General features: G+C 32.9%; 1 protein-coding gene across 2 annotated transcripts in view; it reads left to right on the top strand.

Moving 5' to 3' along the window:
- The first annotated feature begins 324 nt into the window (after positions 1–324).
- LOC145265372 (S-crystallin SL11-like) overlaps positions 325–18682 on the top strand; it is a 33274-nt gene continuing 14916 nt past the window's right edge. Inside the window, exons 1-3 of one of the 2 annotated variants that reach the window (XM_080121158.1) lie at positions 325–434; positions 7942–8037; positions 12497–12612. In XM_080121158.1, coding sequence (XP_079977284.1) covers positions 371–434; positions 7942–8037; positions 12497–12612 — 276 coding nt within the window. In that variant the 5' untranslated portion in view covers positions 325–370. Of the gene's footprint in view, positions 435–973; positions 1296–7941; positions 8038–12496; positions 12613–18682 lie in introns of those variants that run through there. The other variant, XM_080121157.1, reaches the window with a different exon arrangement.

Here is an 18682-nt window from a genome sequence, read left to right as displayed (position 1 = left end):
GGTGAGGTTGGAAAGGAAAATGATGTTTACATAAGCAGTAACCAATAGAAAAGCTGTAAACGATAAATGGAGTTCGCAGAAAGGAAGAGAAAGAGATAAAGAGAAATAGAGAGCGGTGGAAAACGTGTAGAGAACCAGCGAGACCGATAGAGAGAGAGAGAGAGAGAGAGAGAGAGAGAAAGAGAGAGAGAGAGAGAGAGAGAGAGAGAGAGGGGACATGTATAAAATAATAGCAGGTATTTATTTGCTTCCCCACGTAAGCAAAATATGGCACAAGGTCGGTTTTTATGTGAGGTGAAGGGGGAGGGGAAGGGGATGATACATATAGGGTTGCCCCTACATGTACCAATAACCAATTGCCACAAGGGCAATGATCACAAAGTGCAGCATCTCCCGGAACAGATACTACACTCTGATCCCAGCGAAAGTGCCAGGTAAGTATGTATAAAATAATAGTAATAGTAGACAAGAAAGCGGGAGAAGAAAAAGAAATAATAATAATAATAATAATAATAATAATAATAATAATAATAATAATAATAAGAAGAAGAAGAAGAAGAAGAAGAAAAGCATTAAAAGAGTGAAAAAGGGGATGGAGAGGTAAAAGGACATGAAGAGAAGGGGAAAAGATGAGAGAAACAAAGGTATAAATAAAACGATAGATAAAAAACAGTGGGTCGAAGAAAGAAAGAAAGAAAGAAAGAAAGGAGAAGAAGAAGAAGAAGAAGGGGAAAAAGAAGAAGAAGAAGAAGAAGAAGAAGAAGAAAAGAAGAAGATACTAAAAGAGTGAAGTCTATGGAATAAAGACGTAAATAGAGAGAGGAAGGGGAAGAACGGTGGGAAGGAGAGCGAGAGAGAGTATGATGCAAACGATAGATTAACAGCACAGAAGAAGAAGAAGAAGAAGAAGAAGAAGAAGAAGAATTAAATAAATAAATAAATAAATAAAAGAGGTCATGACTCAGGACACTCCAAGACTATATAACCTGGCAGCGAAAACTATTATTCGCAGATATTCATTCACGTCACTTAAACTTGCAAGTCAATTCTTTGGCGACACTCTCATTTCTTAAAAAAAAAGCAGACAAAAGAAATACCATTATTAAAAGACGTTACAAAGACAACGCGAAGAAAAAAAAAAAGTTAGGAATCGGACCGGACGATGCCCGCATATACCCTTTACTATTTTAATGGCCGCGGACGGGCCGAAATCTGCCGGATCGTGTTTGCAGCCGCCGCTGTCCAGTTCTTGGACAAGAGAATCAAATTCTCAGAATGGAACAATTTCAAAGCCAGTAAGAAGAACTCTTCTTTTGTATCATTATCCGGTGTTGCGCAGTATATATATATATATATATATATATATATATATATATATATATATATATATATATATATATATATATATATATATATATATAACTTCATTTACTCACATAAGTTAATATACGAAAGTATAAATTTATGCGTAACCTTTAAGTATTTACTTCAACAGTGCTCAGCGTGTAGGTAGAGCTAGTTAGTGAGTTATAAAATATATATGGCGATTAAGCTACACTAAATATTTCACGCTTCATCCACTCTAGGATTCTTCAGGCTTAAGCCTGAAGAATCCTAGAGTGGATGAAACTCGGTATATTTAATGTAGTTTAATCGCCATATATATTTTATAACTTACTATATATATATATATATATATATATATATATATATATATATATATATATATATATAACTCGGTATATTTAATGTAGTTTAATCGCCATATATATTTTATAACTTACTATATATATATATATATATATATATATATATATATATATATATATATATATATATATAACTGGAATCAAGCGATTAAAAATAGAGTCTTATCGACCAGTTACTTTTAAACTTTTCGAAACTATAATTTTTGTTATTTCAACTAATCAACAAATATTTTAGTGGTCGCTTATTTTAAGTGTCACACACACACGTTCTTCATATACATATGTGTCGGTATATATATATATATACATATACATATATATATATATATATATATATATATATATATTATTTTTAAAATGTAATTATCCACTGACACGTGTTTCGTCATGTACGACTCATCAGAGTGGCTGAATATAGCGAGATTCGAAATCAGGACCCCGCGGTAATGAGCCTGAACCTGAACCTGAGCCTGAGCCTGAGCCCCTTACCTCTGACCCATCCCGCCAACTGTCTGGATATATCGCGATTTACTTAAATGTTTGTTTTGGTTTTAGCGATATGTTTTGAATGAATTCAATTATTTACAAAAGTTCATTTTTACCTAAATGCGAGCTGGGAATAATTTTCCCTTAAACCAATTTGGTACCCCCACATGGGGAGCGTGTATATATATATATATATATATATATATATATATATATATATATATATATATATATATATATATATATATATATATATATATATTATTTTTAAAATGTAATTATCCACTGACATGTGTTTCGTCGTCTACGACTCATCAGAATTGCTGAATATAGCGAGATTCGAAATCAGGACCCCACGGTAATGAGCCTAAGCCCCTTACCTCTGACCTACGTGTTAGTGGATAATGACATTTTAAAAATAATATATATATACACCGCTCCCCATGTGGTTGGTTCTATTGACGAAATTCATTAAGTGAAAGTAATGAAACAGAGTTTGAAATTGAAAAATAAAAAAAAACAAAACAAAAAAAAAAACTGGCAAATAGTTTCCAAAAGTTTAAAACTAACGGGTCGATAGAAAATTATATTTCCTATCGTTTGGTAGGTGTATCAGAATTTTTGTAGGAATTTTTGACACCCCTAATACGAAACTGCGAATAAAATATAAAAAAAACTCGTAATTTCTCTTTTAAAAGTGGGTTGTTTATTTTCTTTATGGATCATACTTCCAAAATAAACTATTAAAGTTGTTTTAAAAGTAACAGAAATATATTTTTTTATTAAAAAAAAACAGTAATGAAATTAATTGAATTTTACGAGCTCAGTATTTTTCAATTTTTAAACATTAAAAATCTATCAAAATTTTTCTGTAATTTTTACGATATTTTCAGGGTCAATGTGAAATTTTATGCTCTTTCCAATTAACCGAATATAATATTTCAGACAAACGTTTTTTTTTTAATTCACGCCCTCCCATTTTCAAGTTTCTATTAAAAAGTAAATAATCAATTTACTCACCAAAGTGTTATATATCACAAATTGAAGATAAAAGATAAATACATAATATATTCAAATTTAAAACAAAAAAAGTAGTGTTTTTTAGAAATTTTCCTGTAAAGTCCGAAGTTTAAAACTTTTTTTTTAAAACCACGTTGTTTGTTTTTTCTTTTGTTTTTTTTTTAAATGAAACCTTGGTCCTTGCTCCTTTAATTGAAAAAAAAAATAGGGCTTGAATTATATTTTTCGAGTAGTTATAAGCTTGGAAAGACAGGGGGTCGAATAATTCACGCCTCCCATTTAGAAATGTCTATTAAAAAGTAAATAATTAATTTACTCACCAAAGTGTTATATATCACAAATTGAAGAGAAAAGGTCAATAAATAATATATTCAAATTTAAAACAAAAAAAGTAGTGTTTTTTTAGAAATTTACCTGTAAAGTCTGAATTTTAAAACCTTTTTTTTAAAAAAAAAACACGCTGTTTGTTTTTTTTTTTGTTTTTTTTTAAATGAAACCTTGGTCCTTGCTCCTTTAATTAAAAAAAATAGGGCTTGAATTACATTTTTCGAGGAGTTATAGGCTTGGAAAGACGGGGTTGAATTATTAAATATTTTTCACGAAATTTCTGACACCTAATCGTTTGGTAATTATTTTTTTCACGTGTTTTTTTTTTCGAACATGTACTACACTATTGCACCTCATCTTGTAACGATGTACACAAAAACATTAAACAAAAAATAATTCATATGTATTTAAAGTTTCTGATACCTTCGTCGTTGGCTAGTACTTTAACAACTTTCCAGTTTTTTATACAGGCATTTAAAATTGTTGAAGACACTTGAAAATTCAGTATGCTATTGCTATACATCTTATGAAATGACTAATTTTTATGATTTAAGGTTCAAATGAACAGCTACAGAAGGACTTGTAATACATCCTACTAAATCCTGATAGCCACAGCTGAGATAATTTGAAAAATGTAATTTGGATGTGAGGACATTTTAGAAGAACGATGTGCAATACAGTTCTGTCTTAAACTTGGAACAAATGTCACAGAAACATCTCGAATGCTCTCGACTGCGTTTGGACCATCTTATTTAAGGCGCCTCATATATTTGATATTAATTGATATTTGGGGGGGGGTTCAGATATCAGCATATCTATCATGTATCTCAATTTAAGTATGTCACGAACGAAAGAAGAGTTAGAATTCTTGGGCGGTTAGAGGGCCCATATTATAGGTTCGTTTTAAGAGCGATTTAATTATTTGGGGTAATTATGCAAGTTAAAATTAAATTAACAGGAAAATTTGAGAGAATACTTACTTGCGATGGAAAAATATGAGTGTACACCAAAATTTACCAAAAAATAATCCAGTAGTTGTTTTTATATGAGTCAACTTTTAATTGGATGTGGTTATTGTCACCATTTTCAGCCATGGTCATCAATTTCAACAAAGATAATCAAAACTTTTGGAAGCATATGGAGAATAAGATAATAACAGAATCATCATCATCATCATCATCATCATCATCATCATCATCGTCGTCGTCGTCGTCGTTGTCGTCGTCGTCGTCGTCATCATCATCATCATCATCATCATCATCATCATCATCATCATCATCATCATCAAGCTTCATCATCCACCACCACCACCACCACCACCACCACATCATCATCATCATCATCATCATCATCATCATCATCATCATCATCATCATCATCATCATCATCATCATCCCCCCCACAACGTCATTATTATTACTATCTATATATAAGCATCGTAGTACCTTTAACGTAAATACGTGTATCGCTGTCTCCGGATTATAAATGATTCGATCGGGAGATCCTATCTATTGAAAAAGGAGGATAGATGGTGATAACATACTACGAACATTAAATTAGAATATCGAGACGCTAATTTGATGTTCGTAGTATGTTATTACCTTCTATGCTCCTATTTAATAAATAGGATCTCCCGATCACCTAAGACGCAATGTAAAAAAAATAAATAAAATAAAATGATGTCACTTTTGGGCTGTACGTGAACCCCAAATGTTCCTTCTCGGCATTTTGGCTCGGTTCCATCTGTTCCGTCTAAAGATGGTGTAACGATATCGTGAGGTTTCCGGGCGTCTATACAACAGGAATACGTCACAGACTTTTATAAGAATATCGGAGATAAGTCAAGAGATATTATGGTACTACGTATTATTACTACAGAATGCTTTCAAAGTTGAAAAAATAGCCTACAATAATATCGCTTGGCATCCATTAACGTTAAACGCCCACAGAATACCAAGCAGTAATACATTACATATAAAAGATGCCGCTGTGGAATTTCCACAGGTCCCACTTGTTGTTGTTGTTGTTGTTGATGATGATATTGTTATTATTATTATTATTATTATTATTATTATTGGCGGCTCACAAGGAGCTTTCACACAGGTTATCATAGATCTCTTCTTGAAAACAGCCTGTGGTGTTCCCTGGAAGCTGAATGACAACAAGTCTCCCCAGATTTTCAGTACTCTCCACCTCTTTCGATAACATTTGCAAATAAATTTGCATTATCGCAACAGTTTCTTGCCCCAAGGCCCCAGTTCTCTTCGCACTTATTCGGCTGAGGTCTGGTCAGTTCATCGGTCTTTCCTTCCTCCTTGTCTCTACATGGTTATTTGGTTTCGCTCTTTTTTTTGGGGGGGGGCAGTGATGTGGCTATTGGGGTGGGGTTGGGTTAGAGAACTTATAGATATGTGGTTTCAGTGTTCTTGGTTCCATGTAGTGTTTCATATTTTGCCTTTACCGCAGTTTGTCTTGCCCGCACTTGTAGCTCCTGTGTGTTGGTTTCCACATCCAAGGGTTTTTTTTTTATATTTCATCTGTTTTCATGATTGTTGTTCGTTGTATTTTTCCAATCATTTTTTTATCCCAATTTCTCCCATTCTTTTTTCAAAGTTTTTGGGGATTGTTCCTAGTGCTCCTACTATTATTTTAATTTTCTTCATCTTCCATATCCCTTTCAGCTCTCTGGTTAGCTCTGTGTATTTGCTCCGTTTCTCCTTTTCTTTGATATTCACTCTGTGGTCAGCTGGAACAGCAAAGTCTACAATTTGACAGGATTTTTCTTTCTTGTTCATTATTACGATATCCGGTCTTCTTGCTTGGATGGGTTGATCAGTTTGCATGTCCATGTCCCATAGGATTTCGTGATTCTCCTTTTCAAGTACTGTTGCCGGCTTATGTTTGTCGCTGCTTTCGAGATGCAGTTGTTTGCATAATTCCCAGTGTACTACCCTTCCCACTTGGTCGTGTCTGTTCTTGTATTCCTTTTGGGCCAGTTTGCTGCATTCACTTATTACATGGTTTATCGTCTCATCTCTTTGTCCACAGAGTCTGCATTTGCTGTTTTCTTATGTTTTGTCGATATTTGCTTTGATGTGGTTGGTTCTTATCGAGTTGTCTTGTGCTGCAGTTATTAAGGATTCAGTTTCCCGGCTTATGTATCATTTTCACATCCATATCCAAGTGTTTTCGTTATTTTCATCTTTTGTCATTCTTATGAATCTTCCGTGTAGTTGTTTCTCTTCCCACTTTTCTTTTCTTGTCTTATCCTTTGTCTCTCTATTTTTTGTTTTATTGATTTTTTTCAGTGTCTCTCGCTGCTATGATTATTCTTTCAGTGTTTTGCATTAAGTATTTTTCTAGTTCTTTTTTTGGTGCCATTTACACTGTCTTCTATATTAACCAGTTCCCTCCCGCCTTCTTTCCTTTTTACGTAGAGTTGGTCAACATCGTCATTCGGATGTCGTTATTATTATTATTATTATTATTATTATTATTATTATTATTATTATTATTATTATTATTATTATTATATTATTATTATTATTATTATTATTATTATTTTCGTATTATTATTATTATTATTATTATTGTTGTTGTTGTTGTTTTTGTATTATCTTTATTATTATTATTATTATTATTATTATTATTATTATTATTATTATTATTATTATTACCGTCATTATCGTTATTATTATTGTTATTATTATCATCGTTATTATTATTGTTGTTGTTATTATTGTTATTTTATTGTTATTATCGTTGTTATTATTATTATTATCGTTATTAATATTGATAGTATTATTATCGTTACTATTACTGTTATTATTAGTATCGTTATTATTATTATTATTATTATTATTATTATTATTATTATCGTTCTTCTTCTTCTTCTTATTATTATTATTTTAACGAATAACCTCATTACTCTTTATTATAGTTCATGTGGTTTTAGGAATATTTATTCTAGGTTAAACATGTATCCATGTCCCGGGAAACAGATTATCGAAAAATCATGAATTTGTTTTTATTTTAAAGCTACCCATGTCTACACATGTAGATCTTGAATGCAGAGTACGTCGCAAGGAACACACGACAAGTAATAACTGGACCCCTTTGCTTTGTAATAACGGCATTTATTTCCTCATTATCCCGTCAAGCGTGACTTCTCGTTAGGACTGTGACATCTCCCACGTCTCTAACGTGCTCTCGAACGTCATCAACGTCTCTAACATGATCGTATTTTCTAAGATGCTCTTTTTTATAGTCGTTTTCTTTACTGGTGACGTCATTTCGCATGCATTTGCATACGCACGTCTGTACTCTGTTACATACTGTCGATATATCGATTAACTAATCTTTCGCCTTTTTATTGTTTTTTTTTTTTTTTTTTTTTTAGAGATGCCTGGTTCTATGTTGCCAGTTCTGGAAATCGATGGTAAAACCCAAATTCCCCAGAGTATGGCTATTTGTAGGTATTTGGCCAGGGAATACGGTAAGTTGTAAAATGCAATATCTTTTTAATATTTTATAATACCAAATTAAATAGTAAACTTTATGGAGGACGTATCTGGTTCCTCATTATATAAAAAAAAACATCATAGCAGAAAATCGTCTTCCTACCACAACTACAAAGAACTTTCTTTTTTTTTCCGAGTATCTATCATAAAACGAAATTTCCGTGGACAGTGTTTAATCCCCCAAAGTTCACAATTGGGAAACACATTGCCACTGAAGTTGTTTCCCGCAGGAAGTATTCTTTAAAAACTGTCCTCATCTATATATTAATACGATAGCGTGTGTGTTCTTTTGTGTGTAACGCTTACATCCGTCGTTAAATTGTGATGTTCTATTTCTTGTTATAAATAATTTTACCAAGAATTCTTCATAAGTTTTGGTTTCGGTTTCGATTATGGCTGAAGAAACTCAAGTTATATATATATAACTTGAGTTGAGTTATAATAATTTATTATAATAACTCAAGTTATATATATATATATATATATATATATATATATAATAATTTATTATAATAACTCAAGTTATATATATATATATATATATATATATATATATATATATATATATATATATATATATATATAACTTGAGTTCCTTCAGCCATAATCGAAACCGAAACCAAAACTTATGAAGAATTCTTGGTAAAATTATTTATAACAAGAAATAGAACATAACAATTAAACGACAGATGTAAACGACGGATGCGCATATGGCCCGTATATACGCCTCCTTGGGGGCAGGAATGCCGATATGTGTATGCATCTGTGTATGGGCGCATCCATGCCTGCGCACATGTACCCAATTTTAGCACCTTCAGGAAAATTTGACGTAAGCGGGAGCAACGCGGGTGTCTATGCATGTATGCGCACATATGTGCATATATTTGCACGCCCGGGCGGGGATGTATGTGTACATGTGAGCGTTTCTTTAAGTATATATGTGTGTACGTGCGCATGTGTGTGCTCGCGCCCGCGACCGCTACCTAACCCTCTCCAAACAATTAACAAAAAAAAATAAAAACTAAATAAATAAACCGAACCATAGCTCCCCCCCCCCGGCCTCCAAACATAAGCGAACACCCAACAGGTCAAGACATACTTGCCAAGAAATCATCTCAGCAACGAGACGCCGAAAACTTTAACATTAAGACTCGAATTTTAAAGTAACCCCCCTCCTCCTACCCCCACATATTCCCCTTTCCCCCCCCCCATGTATCCCTATGCCCTCAGCCACACCAGAAATGAACTTCCCAGACCCTCCCCTACAAGTTCCTTAAACTCCAAAACTAAAACATTACCGACATACCAAGCGCCCCCTACCACCTTTCCCCCTTATCCCTTCCTCTCTTTCTTCCGCCCTCCTCGCCCCCCCTGACCTCATTCACTCTTTCACTCTTTCATTCCATAATAAGGGACATTTCTGTAAAAGTCTGAGGAAGCTACAGACGGCCAAAAAAACGGCCTGGTAGCTGAAACAATAATGTAACTTAGCAGAAAGATACGGTAATAAAAAATAAAACGTATATATATATATATATATATATATATATATATATATATATATATATATATATATATATATATATATTTCATAAGTTTTTATTTCGGTTCCGATTCAAGCTAATGCACCATAATCATATGGATATATTTTTTTATTTTTGAAATCGCAACTTTATAACATATAAAAATCGATAGAACATTAACTTTATTATAATATATACGAAATCTGAAAGAATTAAAATATCATATTTAAGCGTACTTTTCGACCGGGCTTTACCGGGCGTTCATGCTAGCTTAGATAAATTCTTTTGCAGTTTTAACAAAAGAGTTACAATAATATCAGAGTGTCTCCATTTACACTGAACATCTACGGAATGCCAACATCAATATATTACATATGAACGAGTCCCACTGTGGAATTTCCACAGGTCCCGCTAGTAAATAATTAATCTCTGTTAAAATTGTGGTTTATGTATAGCATGTGTGTAACAAGTGCATTTATGTTGTCTTTATTGTGTTCCTTTTTCTTTCTTTCCTTTTCCTTTTCTTCATAGAATTATCATTACACTCACAATTTGCGTTCTTCTTTTCCTACGAGAATCTTTTTTCTTTCTACAGAGTGGAACGATAAATTTGTCGCTCTAAACAAAACAACGCTGCAGCTTTATTTTAAAACTTTTATTGAAAAAAAAATCAATTCATGTAACTTGATTATGTAGTAGAGCTGACGTCTATTCAATGTAACCGCCTTCAGCCTCAATCATTGCATCAATACTGGTCCGGAACTGGGAGCATCCTTTTCCACAAGTGCCAGTGGGAGCTCGAGGAATACTGGGCGGATGATGGCAATCAGGCTGGCTTTCTTGTTGTGGGAGTTCATGTTGGTGATGTTCTCGACGTATGACCAACGAAATAGTCCAGCAGGTTCAGATCAGAGGAGGAGGGGAGCAATGAAAGAAGGATACAAAGACGTAACATTCCTTCTGAAGCCAAGCCTGACTCTCTTTGGACATGGACCAGCGCTGAGTCCTGCTGCCACACCCAGAGTTTGCCAACAGCCACCTGATTGCACTAAGAGATCATCACACTCTTCAGCACATCCATTTTTCATGTGTTGGCAATGGTCCTGTTGTCATAACTTGGATCGGTAGAGAACATAAGTTGTACAGCGATGCATCTCCGATCGTGCTCGTTGAATATTGTGCCACTTTCAGACATGATAGAAGGCTCCTATCGCTCTTGAGATTTGTACATAACTGACCAACTAGTAGGTCTGCAACAAAAGAAAACCGGTTTTCATCAAACGGAAATGGAATCTTGTCGTCTTTTCTAGGGCGACAATTTTATCGTTTCATCCTGTATTTTTTCCGCACAGCTTGTTTTAATGCTCTCTTCTATCTAATTATACTGCTCCAGAGAGTATTTCACTCTAACGTTATTAATAATAGCTGTTATATGCCTGTCTACTGGTATTTGGTTTATCTAGTGTGACAGTATTCATGTGCCGGTGGTAGGTCTGCCGGCTGTCTTCACTGTCTTTCTGTGTTGTGCTCTTATATTAACATTCTTTCTTTATTTTCTGTCTAACCCTGTTTAGATATTTAGAAAAATGTGTTGTTGGAAATATCTGATATAAGGGCTTTTGTTGAAAAGTGAAAAACAGGTTTCTTTCTTTCCTCTGTTCCTTTGATATAAAAATTGTTGCAGTAACAAAATTAAACGAAGCAAATCATGGCAAGTGCTCGTCTGAGCTCTAATCTATAGTCCCTCCGGTCTGATTTTGACGAAAAACACTCGTCTACCTGAACAAAGCTTCTTTCTTAGAGCTCCACACATGTGGAACTCTGTTCCGTTTTCCTGCTTTCCAACTGACTACAATATGGTCGTCTTCAAGTCTAACATAAACAAGTTCTTGATGAGCCATCCCCTTAAGTAATCCAATTTACCAACTTTCCTCTACTAACGATTACTTACTGTACACTCATTGACCATTATCCTTGAGTGGCCCCCGGGCCTTGATAATTTGTGACTCCTTTGTAAAACAAGTGAAGCATGCATAGTCCCCCTGAGTGCACAGTGAACGAGGAATAAAAAAATAACTAAGTTCAGCATTTACCCCCCCCCCAACTGCATTTAGCCCCAAAATTCACCAGGGGTCGTCAAGTCCTTGTGAAAATAAACAAACGGTGCAGTTTTAGGCCTTAACATATGTAAATTTGAGTTCTGCACCGTGCAAAAAAATAAGAAATGACTACGTCCATCATTTGCCCCCCCCCCCTATTTTGGCCCCAAATCTCCAAGGCCTTAACATATTTAAATTTGAGTTCAGCACCATGCAAAACTGCTAAATAAACATACACAGAAAATTTTGGACAAATATGGTAAAATAGTCCCAAAAATGGAGCGTTTTTATTGGCCCTAAAAGAGCCCCTAGGGCACGCCCAAGGGTTATCGTGAAGTATAGACAAACAAAATTATATAGAAGTCAGTTAGTTGCAATTTTTCAGAAAGTTTTATAAAAATCCAAGGCATCCATTTTTGTATGAGCACAAAAGTGTCAATTTTAGCCATTTTAACCCAAAAAGTACCCATAGGGGGGCAAACGGAGTTTTCCTGGAATGTCCGTTTTGTTACTTTTTTACTCATATCATGTTTAATGTTTGTGCAAAATTTCAAAAAATTCTAATGCGTACTCGTAGTTATTGAGAAAAGTGTGGACAGACGAACGACAAGAGTGAATTTACAGGTCCATCTTCCCTTTTGTCGGGGGACCAAAAAAAAGTCAGTTTGTATACCAACTCACAATTTCGCTTACACTTTTCTATCAGAACTACTATCAGGGAAATATTCTAACTCTTCACAGACAATTTGTAACTGCTGAACCCTCTGCTAAAAGCTGAGAGAAAAACTGCTAATTTTTAAATGTTTTTTTAGGATTTTATGGAAAGACCAACATCGAAATGGCAAGGATTGATTACATCTGCGATTGTTTCTACGAGCTTTTGGACGATTTCCTCAGGATTTACAACGATAAAGATCCCAACCGAAAAGTGAGTGAGTGACCGGCCTTAAAACTCAAATTTATTAACACTAAATTCATTCGTCATTATATAAAAACGAATTAAACTTTTCAGTAAAAATAAAAAATAACACCCAAAATCAATTTTAATATCATCTTCTTTAACAACGATTAGGTTTCTATAAGTGATGGGACCACTCTAATATTTTCCCTAATTTCAATACAATTACCAATTCCATACTAAATACCTTATTTCGATACAATTACCGATTCCATTTGAAAAACCTGATTTTGATACAATTACCGATTCCGTACGAAATACCTGATCTCGATACAATTACCGATTCCATACGAAATGCCTGATTCCGATACAATTACCGATTCAATACGAAATACTTGATTTCGATACAATTACCGATTTCATACTAAATACCTGATTTCGATACAATTACCGGTTCCATACTAGATACTTGATTTCGATACACTTACTGATTCCATACTAAATACCTAATTCCGATACAACTACCGATGACATACTAAATACCTGATTTCGATATAATTACTGATTCCATACTACATACTTGATTTCGATACAATTACCGATTTCATACTAAATACCTGATACAATTACCGATTCCAAACTAAATACCCGATTCCGATACAATTACCGGTTCTTATTCTGATTCTTTATAAATTTCTAAATATGTAATTATAGAGTTGTTATTTTTCGCTTTTACCATAAAACACATGTTCAATTTGCAGATATTTTTTAAAATGTAAAAACACACTTGTAAGAGGGTGTGATCTATAAATTTTAGTTTTACTGGTAGTTTAAAATCGATATTTATTTAATTATTTATGAAGCGTCAATGTCAAAATCTATCTACAAACAATTTTATTATCACTCACTTTAACAAGGATTGGGTCACTATTAGTGATTGGACGATCCCAATATGTTTCCCGATTCCGATACAATGATGTATTCCATACTAAGTACTCGATTCCAATACAACTACCGATTCCGATTCTTTATAAATCTTTAAATATTTAACCATAGAATTAAAATTGTTATTTTTTCTGATTACCAAAAAACACATTTGAAATGTGCAGATATTTTTTCAAACATAAAAGCAAACTATAGATTTTTGCATTATTAGTAGTTTAAAAATCAATAGACATTTATTATTTTATCATTAGTGCCAGCAGTAGAAGAGTTTGTTTCAAACAAAATCAAATAAAAAAGTTTCTGATATCGAAAAATAGGCACAAATTCTTCCGATTCTGATACCCTGAAAAGATTTAATTTTTTCCAATTCTGATTAATCGTCCCAACACTAATTCTTGCTCTTTTGTTTTAGTGTTCATAATCCCCACGAGAAGCCCAGGCATTTTGAGTTTAATATATAAACAGCCTTTCTTTTACAGTAGCACACACACACATACACATAACCGTACACACACGCACACACATACACAGACACGTACACGTACACACACATACACGTACACACACGCATACACATACACATACACCTACACGTACACACACACATACACGTACACACTTACACATACACGTACACACACGCATACACATACACGTACACGCACGCATACACATACACATACACGTGCACACACGCATACACACATACACATACACACACACGCACACACTTTGAACTTTTTTAAACTTCAGTTTTTAAAAACTTTAAACAAAGGAACTTATTTCTACTCTCGGATACTACCATTATGGAAAAGGATTAATTTTCGCAAAAATTCGCGGCCAACTTTTAAATTGGATTTTACCATATTATTACCATAGATATTACCATATTATCTCCAGAGATATTACCATATTATTACCATAGATAGTACCATATTATCTCCAGAGATATTACCATATTATTACCATAGATAGTACCATATTATTACAATAGATAGTACCATATTATTGCAATAGATAGTATCATATTATTACCATAGATATTACAATATTATTACCATAGATATTACAATATTATTACCATAGATATTACAATATTATTACCATAGATAGTACCATATAATTACCATATTGTTAACATAGATATTACCATATTATTGACATAGATATTACCATATAATCTCCTGAGATATTACCATATTCTTACCATAGATATTACCATATTCTTACCATAGATATTACCATATTTTTACCATAGATATTACCATATTATCTCCAGAGATATTACCTTATTATTACCATTGATATTACCATTTTCTTACCATAGATATTACCATATCATTACCATAGATATTACCATATTTTTACCATAGATATTACCATATTATCTCCAGAGATATTACCTTATCATTACCATAGATATTACAATATTATCACCATAGATATTACCATATTATTACCATAGATATTACCATATTATCTCCAGAGATATTACCATATTATTTCCAGAGATAGTATCATATTATTACCATAGATATTACTATATTATACCCATAGATATTACCATATTATGCCCATAGATATTACCATATTCTTACCATAGATATTACCATATTATTACTATATTGTTAACATAGATATAAACCATATTATTGACATAGGTATTACCATATTATCTCCAGAGATATTACCAAATTTTTCCATAGTCATTACCATATTATCTCCAGAGATATTACCTTATTATTACCATAGATCTTACCATATTATTACCATAGATATTACCATATTTTTATCATAGATATTACCATATTATCTCCAGAGATATAATTATATTATTACCATAGATATTACCATATTATCACAATAGATATTACCATATTATCTCCATAGATATTACCTTATTATCTCGATAGATATTACCATATTTTTACCATAGATATTATCATATTATTACCATAGATATTACCATATTATTACCATATTGCTAACAGAGATATTACCATATTATTTACATAGATATTACCATATTATCTCCAGAGATATTACCATATTATTACAATAGTATATTACCATATTATTATCATAGATATTACCATATTATCTCCAGAGATATTACCTTATTATTACCATAGATATTACCATATTATTACCATAGGTATTACCATATGTTTACCATAGATATTACCATATTATCTCCATAGATATTACCTTATTATTACATAGATATTACCATATTTTTACCATAGATATTACCATATGATTACCATGGATATTACCATATTATTACCATATTGTTAACATAGATATTAACATATTATTTACATAGATATTACCATAATATTACCATAGATATTACCATATAATTACCATAGAAATTACCATATAATTACCATAGATATTACCATATTATCTCCATAGATATTACCATATTATTACCATAGATATTACCATATTTTTACCATAGATATTACCATATGATTACCATGGATATTACCATATTAATACCATATTGTTAACATAGATATTAACATATTATTTACATAGATATTACCATATTATCTCCAGAGATATTACCATATTAATACCATAGATATTACAATATTGTTACTATAGATATTACCATATTATCTCCAGGGATATGTCCTGATTATTACCATAGATATTACCATATTATTACCATAGATATTACCATATTGTTACCATAGATATTACCATATTTACTCCAGAGACATTATCAGAAATGCTCGGTTTTTACCCTCACTTCAACAATCTTCATGCATTAATGATCTTAAACTTTTTTTCAAGGATTAATTCTGCATTTGGATACAATTCATCCCTTCTTTACATTCTACATTCATTCCCGTCATCACTTTGTCACTTAAGGGCATTTCACTTTTAATATTCTTCTATGTATGTGCTACTTAACAGAATTATTGTTAAGTACTGTAAGTATTTTGCTAGAAATTTTCCTCTGAGGAGATGTACTAAAATTGAACACTCATGGGTTAAGGACCTTAATTTCAATATGTATGTATGTGTGCGTGTATATTAGGTTGATCTAAAAATAATGTCGTTGTTTGACGTTCAAGTCAAAAAACAACACTTTTTGCACCAAGCTTATATATATATATATATATATATATATATATATATATATATATATATATATATATATATATATAATACCTACAGACACATCCTTCTGAAATAAGTGTAAGAAGTTACGATTGTCACTAGTCGTGAGATTCAGACCCCTCAACACAGCCAGCTCTATCCCCATATCCAAGCAACATAACCGCAGATCCACCGTCAACCTCAGCGGTATTCAAATGAAATGAATCATTTACATGGGCATAAACGTTATTGAATGTTAATAAACAGTGATCGAACGACTGGGAGGTTGCGATCTCACATGTAGACCAACTGACCGACTTATCTTTCACAAACAGTGCTCAACTGTTAAGAAACAAATTAATTTTTCTACTGAAAGCAGACATTTCCATTTGATTCAGCATGTGTTCTATCTATACTATTTATGACGAACGCCTTCAAAAAGATGTGTGGTCTAAACAACAATAATAAATGCAGGTTCTGTAGCACTGAGGTTGAGAGTGTGGGCCACCTGGTTTCTAGTTGCAAAGTCCTACTTGGAGATGGTTATTATACAGATCGCCATAACGGAGTTTGCAAATACCTTCACTGGAAGATATGTAAGAAACTAAATATTCAGTGTAGTAAAAAATCCTGGGAACATATACCCGAACGAACAGTTGGGAATGACAACTATACCATTCACTATGACTACATAATCCCAACTGCTACATATCTAGAAAACGCAGCTGTTAAACCAGATATAGTGATTTGGGACAGAGCAAACAAAAAAGCGACCATAATAGAGGTCAGTGTACCCAATGATACAGGGCTTAACAGAGCTGAGAGGGAAAAGATTACAAAGTATCAAGGACTTATGTATGATATGAAACGAAATTGGAAATTAAAAGACGTTTCAATTATACCAGTCATTATAGGAGCAACTGGGCTTATGAAAAAGAACTTTAAAAAGTACATAGCAAGCATACCCGGTGAACCAAGTGCAAGTGAAATACAAACTATTGCACTGAAAGGGACGGCTAGAATCCTGAAAAGATCTCTTGGTTGGACTCACTAAAATAGGGGTAAATGTCAGACATCTGGTTGGATGTCCCACCCTCCTAGAAGAAAAAGTTTAAGAAAAATGAAGAGAGAAACCAATTTATTCAAAGGAAATCTACATTCAATAAGTAACCTCATTTGCATATTACATTGTATAAAATCTATTTTAATAATTAGTTCCATGTTATTAATTGCTTGTTGTAATTGAATTGTTTTAATTGTTCTATTCAGATATATTACTTAAAGTTGATTTATTTAATTTAAATTTCATTTATATTTAATTTAATTTATTTTTAGCTAATTATATTCGATACTACTTCCTGTAAGAATATTAGTAATTTTATTTATTTAAGACTAGCTTGGGTGTCTATTGTATTTGGAGGTGTGTATTGAGCAAAAAAAAAAGTGTTAGTAGGCAGGCAGGCAGGCAGGCTCGAACCTGTACTGCAAAGGAGGAAAAGCATGTGAAAAAAAGTGACATCCTTGCTGTTGCGTCCATCACAAAACCAGAACTGGCGAAGGTTAAAATTAAGGCAAGTCAATCGAAAAGAGGGGATGACTTTCAAAAATATCGGCGATAAAATCAACCCCTCCTTACAGAAAAGTGCCAAGTTGAGAGTGAAGGAGTTAATGTTTTTGGCCAATTTTTAAATATTTGTCGTCTGAAGGGATCGAGCTTCGAAACGATACTAATCTCGTGAAATCTCGTGAAAATCCGTTGCCTCTTTCAAAAGTTTTAGGCAGACATGCATACATACATGCATACATACATACATGATGATTGCCACTCCTTCAGACACTTAAAGTCCATTAGCCCAAAAATGACTTTTCTTTTTAGTCCTACCGGTGAATTCACACGCTCAAGCAGGCATAACACTGAAGACGGTCATTGAGATCAATTATTACATGCGTCCAGCATTTCAAGCCTCCATGCATCACAACTTTTCCATCGCCACAGGACCACTTTTATAGACAAATGCCTGGGGGAGTATCTATACACAGA

Source organism: Euprymna scolopes, chromosome 40 (assembly GCF_053919585.1).
Source record: "Euprymna scolopes isolate OS-2025 chromosome 40, ASM5391958v1, whole genome shotgun sequence".
Lineage (NCBI taxonomy): Eukaryota > Metazoa > Mollusca > Cephalopoda > Sepiida > Sepiolidae > Euprymna > Euprymna scolopes.
This window is presented reverse-complemented; position numbering and strand designations above follow the sequence as displayed.